General features: G+C 44.3%; 5 protein-coding genes across 5 annotated transcripts in view; 1 reads left to right on the top strand and 4 right to left on the bottom strand.

The window, feature by feature from the left end:
* Positions 1 to 629: 629 nt before the first annotated feature.
* P153DRAFT_361753 (uncharacterized protein) lies at positions 630 to 1,252 on the top strand (the record flags this gene model as incomplete). The annotated part of the gene is made up of 3 exons (XM_033667008.1): positions 630 to 792; positions 825 to 881; positions 1,008 to 1,252. 3 exons carry the CDS (start codon positions 630 to 632, stop codon positions 1,250 to 1,252), a joined length of 465 nt encoding a protein of 154 aa, XP_033518168.1.
* Positions 1,253 to 7,000: 5,748 nt separating this feature from the next.
* On the bottom strand, positions 7,001 to 7,976 carry P153DRAFT_361752 (uncharacterized protein; the record flags this gene model as incomplete). The annotated part of the gene is made up of 3 exons (XM_033667007.1): positions 7,001 to 7,024; positions 7,135 to 7,206; positions 7,266 to 7,976. 3 exons carry the CDS (start codon positions 7,974 to 7,976, stop codon positions 7,001 to 7,003), a joined length of 807 nt encoding a protein of 268 aa, XP_033518167.1.
* Positions 7,977 to 10,399: 2,423 nt separating this feature from the next.
* On the bottom strand, positions 10,400 to 13,332 carry P153DRAFT_145916 (uncharacterized protein). The gene is made up of 2 exons (XM_033662147.1): positions 10,682 to 13,332; positions 10,400 to 10,633 (listed from the first exon to the last, which is right to left on the bottom strand). The coding sequence occupies exons 1-2, from the start codon at positions 13,112 to 13,114 to the stop codon at positions 10,595 to 10,597; spliced, it is 2,472 nt and encodes an 823-aa protein (XP_033518166.1). The 5' UTR covers positions 13,115 to 13,332; the 3' UTR covers positions 10,400 to 10,594.
* A 4,653-nt stretch (positions 13,333 to 17,985) lies between these two features.
* On the bottom strand, positions 17,986 to 19,597 carry P153DRAFT_145888 (uncharacterized protein). Its single transcript, XM_033662146.1, has 2 exons — positions 19,205 to 19,597; positions 17,986 to 19,139 (listed from the first exon to the last, which is right to left on the bottom strand). The coding sequence occupies exons 1-2, from the start codon at positions 19,419 to 19,421 to the stop codon at positions 18,199 to 18,201; spliced, it is 1,158 nt and encodes a 385-aa protein (XP_033518165.1). The 5' UTR covers positions 19,422 to 19,597; the 3' UTR covers positions 17,986 to 18,198.
* P153DRAFT_145876 (uncharacterized protein) overlaps positions 19,598 to 19,826 on the bottom strand; it is a 5,094-nt gene continuing 4,865 nt past the window's right edge. The window contains exon 5 of the mRNA XM_033662145.1: positions 19,598 to 19,824. Within this exon, the coding sequence (XP_033518164.1) occupies positions 19,775 to 19,824 (50 nt within the window). The 3' untranslated portion in view covers positions 19,598 to 19,774. The remainder of the gene's footprint in view (positions 19,825 to 19,826) is intronic.

The raw sequence follows: 19,826 nt of genomic DNA, 5'->3' as shown, positions 1-19,826 counted from the left end.
GCATCTTTCCAAATAGGCCGATTCATCAGATGCGAGGGGGTGGAAGCACGAATCATCCATGCTAAATTTCCAAGTGTCTCGGCCGATCCACCACCAACGAGTGGCAAGCTTCAGTGGACAAGATGAGAGTTCCGAATCGCTTAAGGATGGGAGTGACGTCGAAGAACATTACTCGGAAGACGCCAGCAATAGAATCATACGGACAGAAAATGTAGAGGATACAACCTCGCATGAACAGCGCATCCCGCAAGCGCCGAAACCGAGCAATGAAACTCGGGCTTACATGAATTACGGGAAAATCATACCTCTTCTCAGTCGTGAACACAGGAATGTCAGCGAGATGTTGCGATCATCTCTGGAGGAGGCAGAAGAACAAAGAAGACTGGTTACTCATGGGCATAACAAGAAATCGAGGCAGCAAAAGCGACCTTCGGAAATGTCCTCACCCTCCTAAAAAACCAACGAATCCCTACTTCTAACCAAGAGCCTGATCAACAAACACAATGGGCCGCCATGAATGCTAGATCAGATGAGTTCATGGTGCAGATAAACACAGCTCTGACGGTAGTCACTTCAACAAATTCGATACTATAGTAAACAACTTCGACGACCTCAACGTCTCCCTGGCAATGCCCCAGAGAAACATTGGCATCACAACGATTCTGCAGAAACTTGGGGCCATGCCCGAATATATTGCCGGATGTTTCGCGACGTCTTCAATAGCAGATATACACAACTCATTGCAACATATTCTTAACGAGATCGAGATGAACAAACCTGCTACGCCCGAAGGTATCTCTGCGGACATAAAGAACCAACAATAGGATGCTACCTAGGCAATCGCAGTCCAACTAGAATATCTCGAGGAACCGAAGAGGTCCGTACGTAATCAAGATGAAGACATGACTACAGCCCTTGGACTACTCAACGAATTCCACAAGAGAATGGCGAATACTGAGAGTGAACCGTCCAAACCTTGCAAAATGAACTGGACAAACTCACAGCAGAGCACGAGAACGTCACCGGTGCTTACAACACCCTCGACGAGAAGCACAAAACGTTCAATGCTGACAACAACACCTTGAAATTGCATCACGCTAACCAAATTGCCAAACACAATGCTCTGAAGTCAGAGCACAAGAAGGTGACCGATGCTCACAATATGCTCGACATGAAACACAAAGCTCTTGATGCCGAACACAACACATCAATATCAGATTACGACACCTCAATTCTAAACAAAACACCCTGAACCATAACTACACCAAACTCAATGCCGATTACAAGTCTCCTAAGTCAGTCCACGCCGCCCTTCAGACCGAGCACGAAGAACTTCGGGAACTGTACAGGGCATTGGGGAACGAGCACGAAGAAGAATACACTGACCACAAGTCAAAGCAGGAATCGACCTACGATCGATTTGATCAAGTCGAAGATCTGAAGTTGGAGCTTGATAGTGACACATAGATTAAGAAAAGACAGCCATTCGAGATACGTATGTACGGGTGGGGTTTAGTAGATGATGAAATATATTGGAACCGCATTGGGAATCGCATTGCAAGTGAGAACAGGGGGGAGATGCTGTAACGAAAGTGTATGGCGTATACGGCCATCTTGATCATGATGTACAGCAGAGAGCAAACTAGGAAAGCCGATTGAGAGATGGATGGGCTGTAGGTATGTACAGATAGGTAGATAGATTGGATTGAGTAATCCCTCCTTTTTTATGCGGGAGAGGAGACGAACGAGCGCAGAGCAAACATATCATAAATCTAAGGTCTGTGATGGATGATGTTTCTGTCAATACGACGTCGCTACCACTGCGATCTTGACGTACCATTGTACTGGATAGAAATATTTTGAGAGTTTCAACTACTCGAGTTGATGTAATCTCATACCCCCTTTCTGAACTGGAGATAGCAACCAGGATTACATGTTTACATAACCCAGTTCTAAAGGTACAAGCTTGTAACTTCTTCGGCATCTACTCAACCTACGTCTTCTAGTTCTGAGCTTCGACTAACCTGTAAGGTGATGTCGTGTCACTGTGACTTTCCTGGTTTACAAGATTAGTTGCTCTGTAGAGCGTCCTCGATCACAGAACTGAGACATTTGATATTGCAAATCGACCATAGTTCTTCTACTCACATGGCTTTTCGCTTGTATGTGCAAACCCAGCATAGCGATTAGTGTACCTCTAGCAGGGTATTCAACTTACAGTTTGCTTAGTTCGTCTCAAATGCCTACTTCAGCTGTTAACTCAAGAATCGCATCTTGATAATGTCTATTTCTCACTGCAGGAACCAGGAACTAAACTGTTTAGTCTTACACGTCTTAGAAAGGGAAGCAGCAACTAAAATGCGTTACTAGTTAAGATTTAGGAGTCTTACGTTTTTGGCACGCAGTTTTCAGATACTAATTATATTATAGTGCTTTCCAAAATACCTACTCCTAACGTAACTTACCTAGTAGCCAATTAGGCAGTTCTCTAAATTTAAGCTGTTATACAAATTTATTAGCAAAATTAATTAAATAATAAATCCTATATACCTTAAATAAATTTTTTCTTAATTATAATTATTAAAGCCTTAATTTAAGCTATCTTAATATATTTATAGTATTATTAATCTAGAAACACATTAATCTAATACTAGAAAAAGATAAGATAGGAGGTAACACTATAAGAGCTACTAAAGGAGCTACTATAAAAAAAGCTAAAAAAGCTACTAAATAGGCTACTAAGTAGCTTATAAGGCCTATAACAGCTACTAAAAAGAGACGCCTATTAAGTAAGCTGCTATAGCCTATATAGAAGTATCTAAAGGTATCTACTTATTACTAGAAGCCTACCTATAAGCCTGCCTATAAGCCTACCTATAAGTATAAGTATATCTATAAGTATACGTTATAAAGCTCTCTATTTAAGCTAGAGTTATAGCTTACCTAGTCTACTATAGCTACTTAAGCTACTAAGCTTACTAGTAAGCTAAGTAATAATAAAGGCCTTAAGCTAATTTTAATTAATAGTAATAATAATAAGAAGGAAGAAAATAATAAGGATAAAGATATACTATTAGACGCTAAAATTACTAGAATTATAGTAGTAGAAGCTACTGTAGTTAATATTAGTAACAGCTACAGCAGCGTTAGTACTATAGTTAATATTAGTAATAAGCCTAGCAGTGTTACTGCTAAGGTTAATGTTATTACTAGGCCTACTATTATTAGTATTAATAGTAATAGAGAGCTATAGGAGCTACTAAGGTTACTAGAAATACTACTATTACTATTACTACTACTACTATTACTATTACTAGTACCTATTATACTAATTATTTAGGTTTACTAGCACACTTATTTTAAGAACTTAGGTAAAAACCTAGTAATAAGCGCCTTTAACAGCGTATATAATAAGATACTTACTAGCCTATTAGCTAGCTACCTATAGGCGTAGGTAGATAGTATTATAAATAGGTTAAGGCCTTAGCTAGTTAAAATCTTAAGTTTATATATAGTTATTTACCTAGCTTACTAGAATAAGTAGAATAAAGTTATTAAGTTATTATAGTAATATAATATATACTATTAGGCTAAGTTTTATAAGCTTATAAAGAATATCTATAGTAAGTACTTTAGCTAAATATTTATTAATTTTAATCTTATACTAGTAAAGAAGTAGCTACTATAGTAACTACTATAGTAGTAGTAATAGTAGTAGTATAGAGAGTAACTACTTACTATTACTATAATCTAAGAGAATAGACTTACTACTACTATTACTAGTAAGATAGCTAAAAGTAGTACTGTAATTAGAATTAGAAACTTCTAGAGATACTTAAATAATATATATAGTAATTATCTTTATACCTATTAGTAGCTACGCTTAAATAGCTAGCTAGATTAATTTAAAAGGTACTACTTTATTAATAGTAATATTATTATAAGATAGGCCTATAAAGTTATACTTAGCTTTAGCTTAATTACTAAGCCTAGTAATATAGTTCTAAAGATAATTTTTAATATAAAGTAGTAAGCTAATAATAAGAAGTTAGCTACTTAGATAAAGCCTAATATAGTAGTAGTAAGCTTATTAGTAGACTTTAAAACTCTTATAAAGCTTACTATAATAAACTAGCTTACTTAGCTTAATATATTATAAACTTAAGCTTAAGCCTAAGCCTAGTTTCTATCTTAGTTTAAAATACTACCTCCTTAGCTATAAACTCTATATATAAGCGTAGGCAGTATTATACCTAGTCTATTATAATAGGTACCTATTAGTAGTAATAATATTAAGTATAAGGTATATATAAGATTATTTTTATTATAGTAGTACTTACGTTGCCTAAAGCTGTACTAGGTATAGAAGAAGATTAAGAAAACTATTATTACTAATAGGTATTTTAATATTAATATACTACTTAATCTAGTAGTAATAATAATAGAAATATAGACATAGTTTTTTAAGATTAGGCCTAGGTTACTATTAAAGCTGTAGGTAAGAGTAATTAAATAAAAGATAATATACACTAGCCTATTAATAATAGATTTACAGGCTGTTATTTTAGTAAGGAGGTATAAGGCTAATTTACTTAAAAATATACTAAGTCTTAGTAACTTAGAGTAAATAAGGGCAAAATCTATAGGCAACGTAGATATAGTATAATATAAGTTTTATAAGTATTTTTTAAATACTTTTAACTATAATACTACTCTATACTCTAAATAACTTAGAATTAAAACTACTTACTAATATAAGTATATAGAGATAGCTTATAAATTTTTATTCTACCTATATTATAATCTAGTATTATAGTATTAAGTTAAGTAAAATTACTCTTATAATTATAGTCTAAGTATTAAACCTAATTATTTTACTCTAACTTATAGTTAACTTACTTCTTTACCTTACTAATATAGTACTGTTTATAACGTCCTACCTTATTACTTTATACTTATTTAGTATTATTTTATATATATATTATTTAGCAATCTATTTATTACTCTGCTAAGTAGTTTATATAAGTATATATATTAGAAATTACTACTAATCTTTATTAAAACTCTAATCTTAACTATATAAAAGTAGTATCTCTAGTAAAACTAATTAGCTAAAAAGGGTCTTCTTATAGGCTAAGAAAAGAAAAAGTAATAGCTTAAGCTAGGTATTCTACCTAGCAAAAGAGTTATACTTAAGATAAGAGGTAAGGCTATATATTTTTAAAGTTTTTTTTTAGTAATTAAGAGTTTAAATCTAGCTTAGGGTAATTAATCTTTTTTACTTAAATTATACTTATTAATTAAGGTAAGATCTGTGCTAGAGGAGGCTAGTAGTAAGGGTAATTATAAAATACTTAAGTATTACTAAATAATAACTCTAGCTATACTACTTTACTAAAACTTAATAGTTTTATACTAAACTTTTTTTTTAAATAGTATACTATTAAATAAGTATATAGTTTAAATTCTAGCTAAAATAATTAAGGCATTACTAAGTAGTACTACTATAAGTTAAAGTTTAGTATATTAGTAGTTTTACTAAGTAATAGCTTAGTATAATAATATAATAAGTTAGCGTCTTAACATAACACTGTAATTTTATAGCTATAATAATAGTACTAATTTCTATAGTCTTACTTATAGTAGCTCTAATTAATAGTATACTTTAAGAAGAACTTAAAATTTATAAACTCTAAGCTCTTTATATACTACTTTATCTAGCTTTTTAACTACTTAAAGCTCTTTTTAATTAGGTTATAATCTAGTAAGTATAATAGTAAAAACTTAAGAGCTACTCTAGCTTACTTATAAATTTTACGCAGGCGTAGTAACTAATAAATAGAAGTATTATCTAGTAAGATTATGTAGTAGTTTAGTATTAAGTATAGTAGTATATTAAACTCTAGAAAGTCCTCTATAATAGTTAAAGTAATTATACCTTAAAAGACGCAGTAAGTAAGGTAGCTATTTATAGTTATTATAGGTAGTAAGCTCTATCTTTCTAATCTTTTAAATAAGTAATAAAGCTCTACTAATAAGTTAATTCTACTTTAGCTATACTTATAATTACCTATCTACTTATTATACGTACTTTTATTAATAGTAATAATTTGCTTAGTAGCGTAGTATTACTATATATATACTAGAAAAAACTACTATAAAGCTAAGCTCTATTTAGCTACTTACTTTATAGTAATTTTATAACTATACTAAAGCTTTACTAGTGCCTAATAGACTACTAAGAAACTTAGTTTAATACTAAGCTTATTATCTATAAACTTCTACATTTCCTCTATATACGCGTATAGGCGCCTGTTAAGGTAGGCCTAGAAATAATTTAAATAGGCTTACTGCAGCCTAGGTAGGTACCTAAGATTAATATAAGTAGGTAAGTATAGCTGCCTCTAGTACTCTAATAAAAGCCTTATTCTGTATAAAGTACTAAGATAGATACTAGTCTTATAGAAGATTTAAGTATTACTATAACTAGCTAAAATCTAATTAATTACAGCTTATTAAGTGCGCTTATTAAGCTAGTAACTAGTAGGCTAAGGTATAGTAGCAGTAGTAGTAGTAGCAGGAAAATAATAATAACAACACTAGCTTTTAAGCTATATAAATAATTTATATAGGCTTAAAAGCCTTAAGTACTAAATTAAATACTGTATAAGCTTACTTATTATATAAATTATTAATCTTAGTACAAATTTACTATAGGCGCTATGTTTAGAGATTTAACTAATTAGCTACTACATAGGTTACGTTAGGAGCAGGTATTTTAGAAAGTACCTATAGTTCGGCGATTAGTTATATCGCGAGTTAATAGGCAATTGCCCAAATTAATGTATCTATGCTGAATAAACTATTATTAGTCGTGGGTGAGGACGGTGGTATTTTCGCCAAAGAGGTTAGGAAGGAGAATTCAATCGAAGCTTGGATGCAAGAAGATACACATAACGTTTATAGAAGAAGTGCAAACAAGTGTCTATATTATCCAACGCTATAACGCCATTAAAACAAAAGTCTATTCTACAATCAGTCACATCCTCTATGTTATTACCTCGAATGCAACACACGTCTACACCCACAGTCTTGCCGGACTTGTCCCCTTTCGCTCATCAGGCTGAGACTTACATTTCTTCCTTGCAAACTCGCCAGTACATTCAGATCACCATTGATAGTCAGAAACCTCGCTTTCTCAGTGCACTATTCCCGTCTGAGAGAATTGCCAGGCAGCAAGGTATCGTGGTGATTGTTAATCTCACTGTTTCCTTTCTCCTGACCGGTTGCGGCAGCATGACATCACCCATCGACAAGCCCGCTATGGCCTTGTTCAGCTCCTCAATTTCTTGCGCCACTCCGCTGAGACCGACACTCATGGTTGTGATGGCCTGGAAGCGCATGCCAGAGGTGTTCGTGGGGTTGTTTACACTGCGGTACAAGACTTCATCATTAACATCGACCAGATATTGCATCTCGTCGTGGAGAGAAACAGCTTGTTGGGTGTTGTCAAACAGGGCTCGAGTTATCACATCGCCAAGGATAGCACGCACATCGGCTTTAACAGCCGGACGGCGACGAAAGAAATCATGTTCTGGAGCAGAAGCGAGGATCATCGCTGATGTGAAGCTGGAGTTTGAAGAGGGGTTAGAGGATGAACCTCGAGTTTGACGACTTGATGACGACGAGCAACCACTGGCACAAGCTGAGCGGTTGCGGCCTTGCATTGTCGGGGCGGGAGGGACGCTGAACCGGTCAAGGAAGGCGCTCTGACCAAATCCTCCAGACACATCATTTCCAAAACACTGGTTCGTTATTAGCTTCATCACATTCATCGTCTTCCTCACCAAAGGATTCCTCGTCGCTGTCTGAGTCGGTGACGTCTGGAGGGTCTCGACGGCTCCAATCCGCCTTGGGCTGCTGGTTCCAATCGGCTTTCGCGGCGCCATGTATCTAGCAGCGTACAAACTTGCCATGAAGCTGATGCGGGCGTGACGTGGTAGATGATTTGCGTCATCGAGGCATGCCCTTGCGGCTCATGGCGGCGGCCTTGCAAGTGCGACGACGCTTAGAAATATCAGTAGATCGTTGTGATGTTCTTGTTCAAGAGTCGACGTCTTGAGATGCTCCATATGGGGGCTATATGGGCACGACAAGAGGATGATGAGTGAGATCGACATTCTCAGTTGGGAAGGGTGTATGTTGTATTCACTTTGATCATTTCGGATGTAGGTATCTGGACGGTAGCAGGGCAAGTTTGTTGGATTCTGGAAAAGATTGGCGACGGTGGTTTGAGTGTGTGAATTGAAAGTACTGTAACTACCTACTCTTTTACCACACGGTTGTGTGATCGGTTCGCCTCTCCGTGTTGATTATTTCCTGATGTCTTAAACCCAGTCAAACACATTGCTCACGCTCTTGTTTTCGATCGAGGCCATTTACCTCGATATTTGCTTTGTTTGTGACAAATCGGCTATCAGCAAAAGCCTTGCTCGATAGAGATGCCCTCGATTAAATCCAGATGTGATGTTGGCGCAGATACGAGTCACCGTATCCATCGGGTGTATAAATTTGTTTGGACTGAACCTATGGTGATATCTGACGAACATCAAGAAAGGAAGTTAGATGGTATACCATGAAGTTTAGTTCAAGAATCATGCGACTGATCTGAGATTGACTCTGTGTCTTGATCGAGGCCTTGATCGTGCTGCGTTGCAAAGAAGCTGCAGCACACTGCAACCATTGAATGTCTCATCTCGTCGTCTGAGCCTCTACATGTCTGGAAAATCGAACCGTAAGGCAATGATGGAAGACAGAGGTTGTACTTATGTATGTACAGTCTGATTCATGTACGTAGTCGTGATAGCGCAGTCGAATAATAGCTTTTTATGTTTCCAACTTTGACACTGTTTGCCTGTCGGTCTTGAATCTTGTGACATTCAACGCTTGAGCTTTTTAAATGAATTAGCTACAGGGCGAGTACCTATAGGTAAAAGCTTTATTTACACTGGACACATCTTTCAACAAACGTTTCCTCAATGACCCCAAACTCACTGTGCATCGCCGCAACACGACAATTCTGGACGCTTTCCTACTCACCGGTTCGCCAATACAATGAACAATCTATCTGTTACCCTACCTAACAGGAAGTCTAAGTATATGCCATCTACTTCACAGGATACTCGACGTAAGGAAAAGCTTCGCCGACACATGACCAATGATACAAACTTTCACATCAACCACCCTGACGCCAACCCGCACACACTTACTGACATCCAACATGCCCATGACAGCCATCCCAGTCTTTATTTTCAGGCCTACGGTTATGGCTACACAGGATCTAGTGCCTTCAATCCACCTCAAGCAGACCAGCCACATGATGCCGTGGTTGCACAGCTATACAAAGATTACGCCCTGCTCAAGGCTGACAGCCAGAAGCTCGGCTACACTTTTGCCCAGCAGTTCCAACTGCATATTGAACCTGAAGCCAAACACGACAATCTCTAGATCAAGACCGATGAGCAGCAGAACCATATTAAGCACCAGACGAAATTTGCTTCTCAGCTCGTGAAACAGACCGATATGCTGACGGATGAGTGTGCTGCCGGCAAGGACAGAATAATATGGCTCGAGAAATGCGTGCACCAGATGTATAATATTCTCATTGAAAGGAACAAAATGCGGTGTAACATCTCAGAACCAACTGCGGATGTGATTCCAGCCATGGACAGACGAGCTCAGGAGATACGAAACAGCACGCATTCACTCCTCGACCGGGAAATCATCGGAGATTGAAATGAGCTTCTGTTGTCTCCTTTCACACACAACTCTACACGGCGCTCGCCTCGACAGGCCCGCAGTGAGGCGATCCCGCCTCATGTACGCTTTGATGATTACCCAAATTCGGCTGCCACTCGAAGTAGTGATAGTAGTCGAGGACATCGTTTCCCGTCAGCTTTACGTGACCGTTGTATCGAGAGCTACAACACTAGCGACCTCGGCCAAGGACGTAGTGGCCCGAAGGGTAACAAAGGTCAAGTTGAGTATCAGCGCAATCATCTGCCTAAATCGAATCATGGGCAGCGTTTCGGAGCCGGAGCTGGTCGCGGTGGTGGTAGGAACCCCTGGACTAGCTACGTCGACGAGGTGTTGGACGAAGAAGAGGAAGGGTATAATGGACAGTGATGCAATCTGCGGAAGATGAGAAACATCGGTCAACAAGTCTTGGCAAATCGGTCTGGCTTTACCGACAATAGCATAGCGTATGAAGAAATCGAATATTGTGCTTTTAGATTGATCTCTTCCCAATGATATCGTTTGTCATCCAACACACAAACTCTCTGGAAACGTTTGAAAAAGATGGCTTAGCAGAGCTCCGGAACCCAGACCTGAAGAAAAGCCGTCTCTAGGAACAACTTGCAGAAGACATCGGGGGAGAAGCTGGCTGATCGTTGGACGCGACATTCAATCGAGAGATCCCAATTTAGAATAGATCCATACCATAAAAGACCTTTGCATTTTCACTACCATCCTTGCGCGAAGTAGTAGGCCGTCCAATCTTCATATGCATAACATGTGCGACATTGAAGCTGACTTACTTTTGAACCCTCTTACGAGTGAGTTTAGAAATCTCCTACTGTACGTCAGCAATGTTTGTCAACTTGGTTTTTGAACCACCTGCCTGTTCGACATCCTCTGACACGCCAATCTCTTGCGATGACTCCCCCCTGCTTAATTTCCGATCCATGATAAGTTGTTGCATAGCCTGAGCATAAGCTCGCAAGATAGGCCTACCAAGATCCTCGTTCGATATATTCGGGGTTCGTAGCTGATCGTGGATAAGTTGCACCCAGTCCGAAATGCGCGACCAGCGAAGCAAATGGCCTCCAAACATCAATGTAGGAGTTTTTTGTTCGCGGAATACAAAGTGAATAGTTCCTGGCTCAAAGTATATTGTTTGTCCGGGGTGAATCACAACGTATCGCCATTGGGATGAAGCATAAGCGTTGGGGGTCTGCGCCCAGGCGATACGTTGCTGTGGCGTAGGGCGAGACAGCCAGCCGAATCCCACACGGCCTTCCTGAACTGTGAGCCAAGTCCCCTTCCCAAAACTGTCTTGATGCGGTAGAGTTAGTGCGCCGCCTTGTGCAAGGAGAATCCATTCCTCATCATCTTTCCATTTCTTGAGCTTGTCGATCGAGGTTGAGATGCGTTGGGCGGTTCTGGCGTCGAGTATGGTGTCACGAATTTGACCCAGGAGGTGGCAGTCTTCCCCATTTAGGAATTGAGGGAAAATGGAGTGGGGCAGCGGGTTGCGCATCTCGAGCACGTTGAACGCCGCGTCAGAGGTCTCGTTGTTGAGGAAGATGTCGCGGATGTGACTGAGACTCATTGATTTGGCCGACATTTCATCCACGAATAGAGAGGGATCTTGTACAGGAACGTCTCTTCCAAGGTTACCCATGCGTTCGAAAATTTGCTTGATGGGCGGACCTTTCTCATTGTTCCAATGAAAAGGCTGCTGATGCTGGGAGATTACCGGACCTTGCAGAGTGACGTGCGGCTCGAGGTGACCTTCTGCCTCTACGCCCGAAAGAAAATATACCTCGGTGTCGGACCCTGTAGTCCGAGGATGTTGGGCCTGGCTGAGTAATGAAATCATAGAATGGGTATTGAGTTCATCCCACGTCCTCTTCTCGGGTGTTTTCTTGCGTAACTGAGTCAACACCGTATTGAGGAAGTGGTCATCAACACCTTTATCGTGGATTGGCCGACTTGAACTATGGCTGGAGAGTTCCGGAGAAACCGGATGGCTCACAAGCAGCTCGGACGTATTTGCTTTTACAGACGGATGCAATTTCGATCGTGGACTTCCGTCGTCATCGTCAAGGTCGCGTCGTCGCTTGAGGGAGGATACTGGTCCATTTTGCGCATCGCTTGAGTCGGAGGTAGGTTGGCGGGCTTCTTGAAGATGATGCGTGGTTATGAAGTTGGTCAAGGATCGTGCATATTGTCCGAGATGTAGGGGGCAGAGCAGGGCCTGTTCTGCTCCGTGCTTCGCGATTGCATCAGCATCCAACGAGGACTCCAAGGCGAGAAGCAATTCAGAAGCTACCAATTTGCAGGAACATTCTTTCGGTCCGTTGCTTGCCTTGGAGGAAGCCTTGGGCGATATTTGTGGAGTTTGATTGTTCACGGTAGGTGGTGTATCGTGTAGCCCGTCAAGCGTTGCACGTCGCCTGCTTGACCTCGGCGTGGTAGGTTTGTCTTCACATGCCGCCCCGTCATCAGGTGTCGCTGGTATAGAAGCGGATTCGGCATTGGTCAGGTTCGGCGTGGGAAAGCTTGGCGGATGTGATGTACTGCCGTATTCGGCCCGTACCAGCAGTCCAAAGCGATCGAATCGATACCCGCCAGGCACTTCATCAGCGCGAAGCTCCTTGTTCTCCACGGACCGGATTGGATTTCCGCTGCCGTCTCTCTCGACGAAGGGTTCTGCGTCTGGCCAGCGGCCGAGGTCTTCGAGGTCAATCAGCTCGAGAGGATTTGCCGAGTCGCTCACGCACCCTTTTCGAGCTCGTTGCACGAGGAACTGATTCAGCTTGATGACACTGGCGGGCCAAGTGTGCGTCTTGGCAGCAGCGGCAGCAGCCTTGCAGAAGACGATGCTCGTCGAAGTGAAGTCGTAGTGATCGACGCAGTCATCGCCCCAACGCTTGCGGGCCGTTCGCAGTGGCGCCTTGCACAGTGGCTTCAAATCCTTTCCTCTTTCGGCCAAGGTCTGGAATCGAGCCCACGCTTGCGAGTCGTGGTCGGTTTCTAGCGCGTCGTAGCTGCGCGACAGGTGATGTCGGTATGGCTGACATAGCTCGTACATGACGCGCTCGAAGGAATGAAAGAGCAGCTCCATGTGCTGCTGCTGGGCGTCGAAAGACTGCAACAGCCTGTCTCTCATGGCGACACATGCTTCAAACATGGCCGTCGCGTCAGGCTGTGAAGCCAGCGATTTGTGGAAATTGCGCGGGTCTGGCAAAGCAGAGTGGGTAACTTCAGAAGCAGAAGCCATGTTGTATTGATGATGTCTGCGTGTGTTAACGTTGCTGAGTACGCTCATCGCTCGCGGTCGTTGCAGACTTTGTTCGTTTGCAGCCTCGCAGGATTGCCAAGACGCGCCAAGCAGTAATCAATTCAAGGCCGAGCGACAACCGATTGCATTGTGGCAGGTTCAGCATGCGACATTCGATGGCTTCCCCCCTTCATCATACCATGCAGCATGCGTCGGCGTGGGGGCTGTGGTGTGTGTGGTGATGCGACGCGAAAGTGGTGATGCGACAGCCCCACCTTTGCGTTGCAGCTGCTTTCGCCCCGAACCGTGGCTCGTGCACACGCGTACCGTGACCGAGGACAAGGCTTAGCAACGCGACTGCCTGCCCTCGACAATACTCGACTTCCCAGCCCACAGTCATACTCCCAGCCCACACCTATACTCCCAGTCCAAGACGTCCCACATGAACAGCGGCACACGGCGCTATTCGCTGGTGGCGTGTCAGCTCAGTCTCGCTCGAAAGGGTGGATGAGATGCTTGACGAGGCGCATGATGAACCAAGCACAAGAAGAGCGTGTGGCCAGGACTGATAGTTTAACCGTCACATTGCATTGCACCTGACACGGGAGCCCAGATGACGACAATGCGACATGCAGTAGGTATATGACATTTGTATTATGGATGGGCAGTTGCTGACAGCTGTCTACCATCACAGATCGAAGTTCCACTTGGAGAAGCTTAGCGTCGTGCTTGTCTACCTCCCCCAGCCGTTACCGTCCGACACGGGTCCCGGAGATCGATAGACCACCGAGATACTCGATACGGTGCCAGGCACGTCCGACAACCGATACAGACACGGCCGTGGATATTGGCTGGGTGCTAGCAGGAGAGACACTTGGACACGGGTACAAAGACGAGGCAGGGGAGCGTCTACACCAGCTGCAGGGTTCGTTTGCCACGCTGACAAGCGAGGGCAAATACGCTCTGCCAGCCAACACCATCAGTCATCTCGATATCCGCTTGGCAGAGGTGTTCCAGTCGTCCGGAGTGCTGCCATCGCTTCTCCGGATTTGCCAAAGTCGTTGGCAAGTCCGGGCCATCTAGGATAACTGCACACCGACGTCACCGTCAGCATGGTGCAGTCTTGAAGCCCTTGGCGTGCGATTACACGCCATCGCTGCGAGACGAATATGAGCAAGAGCTTGCTTCTGCTGCAGCCGACTCCGATTCGAAGCATTTGTTTGCTGTTCACACTGATACCACAACCAAGCCGAGCCGCACTCAACGGGCGTTTCGAACATGGCGTGTCGAACATGGCGTGTCGAACATGGCGTGGCCTTGAAACATGGATGGCGTTGGCTTGAATCGCAGCGAGCATCTTATCCGCGTCGTCTGTAGCTGCAGCATCCAGTGGCTGAAGCTCGCCATCGACGTCCCTCTTCCTTGCCCAGGAGTCTCGGTCAAAATTCGAATCTTGCTCCTTGATACAAATTCGTGAGGAAACTGCTCGCCGGGATTTTGATGGCCATCGTTCTTGGGAGCTATTACATGCGTCATGCGTTGACACTGGTAGCTTCGTCGTTGTTCCAAGAACTGCGCATTGGTTCGATGCTACTTTGGCAGTGGCTTGACGAGTACATTGAGATGCTGTGGAATATAACTAACCACGCCCAGAAGAGCGAGAGTCTTTTGCAGACAACATCGTGCATTGGCGTGTCACCATGGCGCACAACGAGGGATGAGGGACCGCCAACCTCAACCTCTTCCAAACGCACACATCACCCGCTGCACCGCCAAAGGAACCCGCCGAGCAAATGACACGTCGCTCCACCACGAGGCGCCATACCACTATCTACCCGTATGGATCTTGAATGCTTCCATACGTGTGGGCAGCGACGCATGATGCCATCTGCAGAGTTCGTCCAAAGACCGAAACCATCCATCTAAACGGATCCGGAAGGACTGGTACAGGTAACGGGCACCACACAGAGCCACTAGCCGTCACACCGAGCGAAGACGCTCGAGACCGATCGAGTTTGGGTAGACATGTACCTTCGAACAAAGGCGTAGTTTCTGGACAATGTGAGGAGTAGATCCAAAGAGATCAGAACGAGGTCGAAGAAGCCCATAAATGCACCCGAACTACATGATCAAGTCATCGAGGAGATCGTTGAGGGTAAAGAGGGTGAAGAAAGTGAAGAGGCTAGAGCGGTCAGAGAGGTTAGACGGGCCATAGAGGCCTCACCCGGATTAGCTCTTTCTGTGAAATCCCAAACCTTGCACAATTCATCCTGACTTCCTTGAAAAAGTACCCGTCTCCCATCATCCAGCTCTTCTTAGAATGCTCATTCCTGCGTACCTCGCACTTCCTGTATTGTTGCAAACCTTCGATGGGAGGGCACACGATGTGATTGTTTCGAGTTCCTATACAATGAGCGTCAGCGGTATAATGAACGGTATACCGCCCTGATACAATCTCAACCGATGCCGGTTCTCAGTCTGCTATAATCCTCCCTAAGTTCTGCAAGCAATGTGCATCTAATTTTTCATGCACCAAAAGAACCGAAGAGCGAAAATAACGCTCCGAGCAAAGGGAATGGAGTATGACTTTGTGGAATGACAAGTTGGCTCTCAAGCGCTTGAGGGTAGACTTGCTGTTTTTGCAGTTCTTGTTGCGTGTAAATGGCGGGAAAAATGTGCTAGCTGCACCACCGCATAACCTTGGTTAATCCGTTTAATGCTAGACAGGGATTGTGAGAACAGATTGACCAAGTCTATAAGGTAGTGGGATGTGAACAAGATTGCATCCTGGCTATGACAGATGGATGTTGCTTTTGCTCTGGTCACCTAAATAGCAGCTGAGTGGAAGGTGGGAAGTACAAGGGCAACCATGGATGGGCAACAATCCGTTCACTTCATGCAGCAACGGAAGGACAGCAATGAGGAACACAATATATGTACAGGCCAAACATGACATGATCTGCAATACTACAGAAGACTCGTAAGTCAACTAGGATATGCGCTGATGTTCGTGTCGATATCGACATCAAGCCTGTATGGGTGTGGTTGGAAGCCGTATCATCGCGCGCGATGAGCACGAAGACATCCCTTGCTTCTAAGAGCAAAGGCTTTGCGGCCACTTACGCATCCCATCACTATTTGATATCCACGGCGACGAGTTCTCCGTCCGTTTATACGCGCTCGTCGGTCGTGATCAGTCGCGCTTCAGCATCGTGTCTCGCGACGGTCAGGAGCAACGGCTTGCCCCATGAGATCGTTTCCGGTGTGCAGGGTGCGGCGGTCGGAGTCGTGCATCCCGAGTTCACTTCCATCGTGTAGCGGTCATATCTCGGCATTGCTGACAATGGTGTCAGCTGTTGGATTAGGTCGTTGTCGCGCAACAGCAGCTTCGCGCCCAACGGCACCGACAGCAGGAATGAGCCAGCGCCCACCAACGCCAATAAGTCGCCAAACCATACGAATGTCCGCAAAACCCTGACCTGGATGCCTCGTGTCTTCGCTAGCGAATGGCTGGACGCTACAAGTGCTGCTGTGTATGGCTGCGATGGAAGGCGCCTCCACGACTGCGAATGTCTGTGGTCAGCAACTAACGTGCAGTAGCACCACGAGTCGCGCTTGCGGCCCCTAACCACCAGTCGACGAGTTTAGAGAATTATCCTGGATTGTCATGGGCGGGTCTTCACGTTGAAGGTGCGCTTATTTTATCGGCGCTTGGTCTTTGGAACTCTAGAAGCGGCGGAGAACTTGCTGCTGGACTGCTCGCTCCACGATTGAATCACTTTATAACACGAAAACTTCACAGTCAATCCCCATCGTCTTCTGGGTTTATGTGAGATGTTTGTACGATGACACGGCTGATGCGACAGGTTGGGAAGTACGCTCAGGTGATGGAGAGACACCGAACACCTCGCAACATCGGGAATTGAGGGTGTTGATTACTTACTGACAATATTCGACAACGTCGCGTAGACGTATCAGTATGATGTAGCTCTGTCCCTGCTGCCTAGCTCTTCATCGTGTTGTATTGTTGCATTGTTCTCGAAGTCCTTACGTCTTGGTGTTTCGCCCGGCCAAAACAAGCACGCTCTCATGATGTCGGAGGAACCATACCCAAGGCTAAACTTGAGGCTACTCACCCAAGACGCTTACGCGTGAGTAGTCACTGGAGCGAGAGTGTAATGATGTGTGTTTTCATGTAACTTTACAGCGTCCATATTCATCTTGACGTAGTGTATTCGACATCATGGAAGACGCAGACGCAGGCCTGAAACCCAGAAGAACAGCAAAGGCTCACTTGTTTTGGAGCAGCTTTACGCAACAATAACAACGCTTTCAAAAAGAGTTTTCTAGAAAGACATAAAGAAGGTCTTGTTTTCTTCTGCTCTTTTAGAATTCAATGAATGCTTTCCATAGCATAACTTTCGCGCTTCATAGCACCTGTAAACTTCGGATCAGGGTCGTATTCAAACTTGGCATTCTTCTTCGATATCAACGAGAAGCCGTCGTTTGTTCTTGTCTTATCGAATCTCTATAAATACTTCAGGGAGTTGCTCTATCATGTCGCAAAGATGTAAATGCTGATATGTGCGCAACCCTAGGATCTTGGAACACCTCGACAAAAACATCACAACCATGTCGTTGTTCTTACTTGGAACACGACATGACAAAGCTAACAGCTGTGACTTCGGTTGCTTCTGTCCGTACATTTTTCACCACCTTCCAAATTCCGACCACGGCCATCACTGCCTAAAAGTAGAATAGGATACCATGATTCTATGCCAAATATCTAACACAGGGACCATCGAAGCAGCAAAGTTGATCCTCTGTCTGACGACTGCCCGAACGGAGAACCCGAAACCGAAATAAATGACCCATTATATACCACTCTCATCAACCAAATGCATGGAAGGCAAAAAGCAAAACGGACTTACATGCACCAAGGCAAAGAAAAACTTCAAGCACTATAAGCGCTCAGCAAGATACTGCACAACTTGTAGCTATTCACGTCACACTGAGTATCTACTTCCACCACCAAGATCAAGTTACAAGCGATGCCGACCCTCCGTCTCCTCTCCCACCAAGCCCAGCACTAAACCCATCTCTTCCATAGGTCAGAAATCATCCCCTCGACCTCAAGCCCCTTGACCGTGGTCGTTTGTGTCGTCTTTGTGCCACTGTCTGGCGTCCAGCTTCTTGCCCAACTGGTCCGTTCCCACAAACAGGTCGACACGATCAACAAGCCATTCCAACAACGTAGGCTCTTGGCCAGATTGCGAAGGGCTTGACACTACTGTTTGGTGCAGATCAGCTGAGGGTAAGACGTGGTGAGCGGGAGTGGTGTGGTGATTAGGGATAGACGGAATCATAGGTTTAACGGGCCGGTGCTGCGACGAGTGTTCGAGTCTGGAAGAAGAGCAACCGTGCAAGGCTGCGGGTTGAAGAGGGGAAGAACGGTCGGTATCGTCTGCTTTGAAGCGGGGTTGGACAAGGCGGGGCTGAGTGAATGTGCGTGATCCTCGGTCCAACCCAGTGGCTGGTCCAGGATGACGGAAACCACCAGCATCGAAAGGCGAGAAGGATAGGGATTGGCGAGGTGATCCACGTTCCGATCCAATGTCTTCGCCCTCAGCCCGGCGCTTCGCATTATTTTTCACACTAAGAGCCGTGTATTCACTGCCCAACTTGGTCAGAGCCTTGTCGAGTTCTTTGCTGGCATATGGTAAGTGGCCTGTTGTGTGATCTGAGTGAGAAGCTTGGGGCTTGTAGACACTCTGGCTGATGGGGCGAGGCTCTTTGGTGAGCTTGTGGACACCGTTATGGCCATGCAAAGACATGCCGCGTTGGGGTTGCTCTATCACGAGGTCGAGTTTGGAGTGAGATGTAATGTCTGGGCTGGGTTGACACGAGAGCTCATATTGGTCATCCTCTGTGCCGTCATCGTCAGAGGTTATTCCTTGATGAAAAAGGCTTGCTGACGTACTGCTATCCTGCTCAGTGCTGACGGCATCGCCACTAATGGCATCGTCTTGAGAGAGATGACTTGATGAGTCGCCGTCGTTGTCGCTGTCATTTTCTTCTCCGTCATTGTCAGCACAAGAACCAAGGTGTTTCATTGATAACGACGGCATGATGACTTACCTTTGTCCTCCTTGCCACCGAGAGCATTGTCACGGATTGCATCGCCACCGAAGGCGTCATCACTATGAGCAGCGCTAGCAGTGGCTTGTTTGTCTTCTTCCAAGCGTGCTTTGTAGATTTTGCAAGTCTGCAGATGCTTCTTGTAACGACTGTCGTCGCGCACATAACCCTTGTGGCATCCTGGACAGTGGAAGCCAGCGTGTGCTGAGGTTGACATAACTGTTGGATGGGACAAGCGTTGCGACAAAGTCGAGATTACTGTGTCAAGTGTCGATACATATGTACATCTGCAGCGATCGTTTGCTGACGCCAAACACGTTCCATTCCAGACTCAATCAGTTCCAACTTGTCAAGATGTGTCTGCGAGTGACCACCCCCTCCTGCCAAACTCGAGGCCGAGCGTATGACCATGGCCTGAGATGTGTCAGTTGGCCCCTGCCGTGCCGTGGCCCAGAAAGAAGCTGCTCTGCTTACTATATTACACGCCGTCGTCGGTGCCCTCATCTGAAGTGTGCTCATTCAGGTCAACCCCCCGGAAGCCTTGTTGTAATTCATCTGAAGCGTACTCACTCAGGTTGACCCCCCGGAAGCCTTGTTGTAATTCATCTGAAGCGTACTCACT

Source organism: Dothidotthia symphoricarpi (genome assembly GCF_010015815.1).
Source record: "Dothidotthia symphoricarpi CBS 119687 unplaced genomic scaffold P153scaffold_26, whole genome shotgun sequence".
Classification (NCBI taxonomy): domain Eukaryota; kingdom Fungi; phylum Ascomycota; class Dothideomycetes; order Pleosporales; family Dothidotthiaceae; genus Dothidotthia; species Dothidotthia symphoricarpi.
This window is presented reverse-complemented; position numbering and strand designations above follow the sequence as displayed.

Excerpts from the sequence above, each read along its gene's own strand:
- P153DRAFT_145888 (XM_033662146.1), bottom strand. The coding sequence starts at position 19,421 with ATGTCAACCTCAGCACACGCTGGCTTCCACTGTCCAGGATGCCACAAG. Across the intron at positions 19,140-19,204 it reads CGGTGGCAAGGAGGACAAAG|AAAATGACAGCGACAACGAC; the intron begins GTAAGTCATCAT and ends ATGACGGAGAAG.
- P153DRAFT_145916 (XM_033662147.1), bottom strand. The coding sequence starts at position 13,114 with ATGAGCGTACTCAGCAACGTTAACACACGCAGACATCATCAATACAAC. Across the intron at positions 10,634-10,681 it reads TGTCAGAGGATGTCGAACAG|GAGATTTCTAAACTCACTCG; the intron begins GCAGGTGGTTCA and ends GACGTACAGTAG.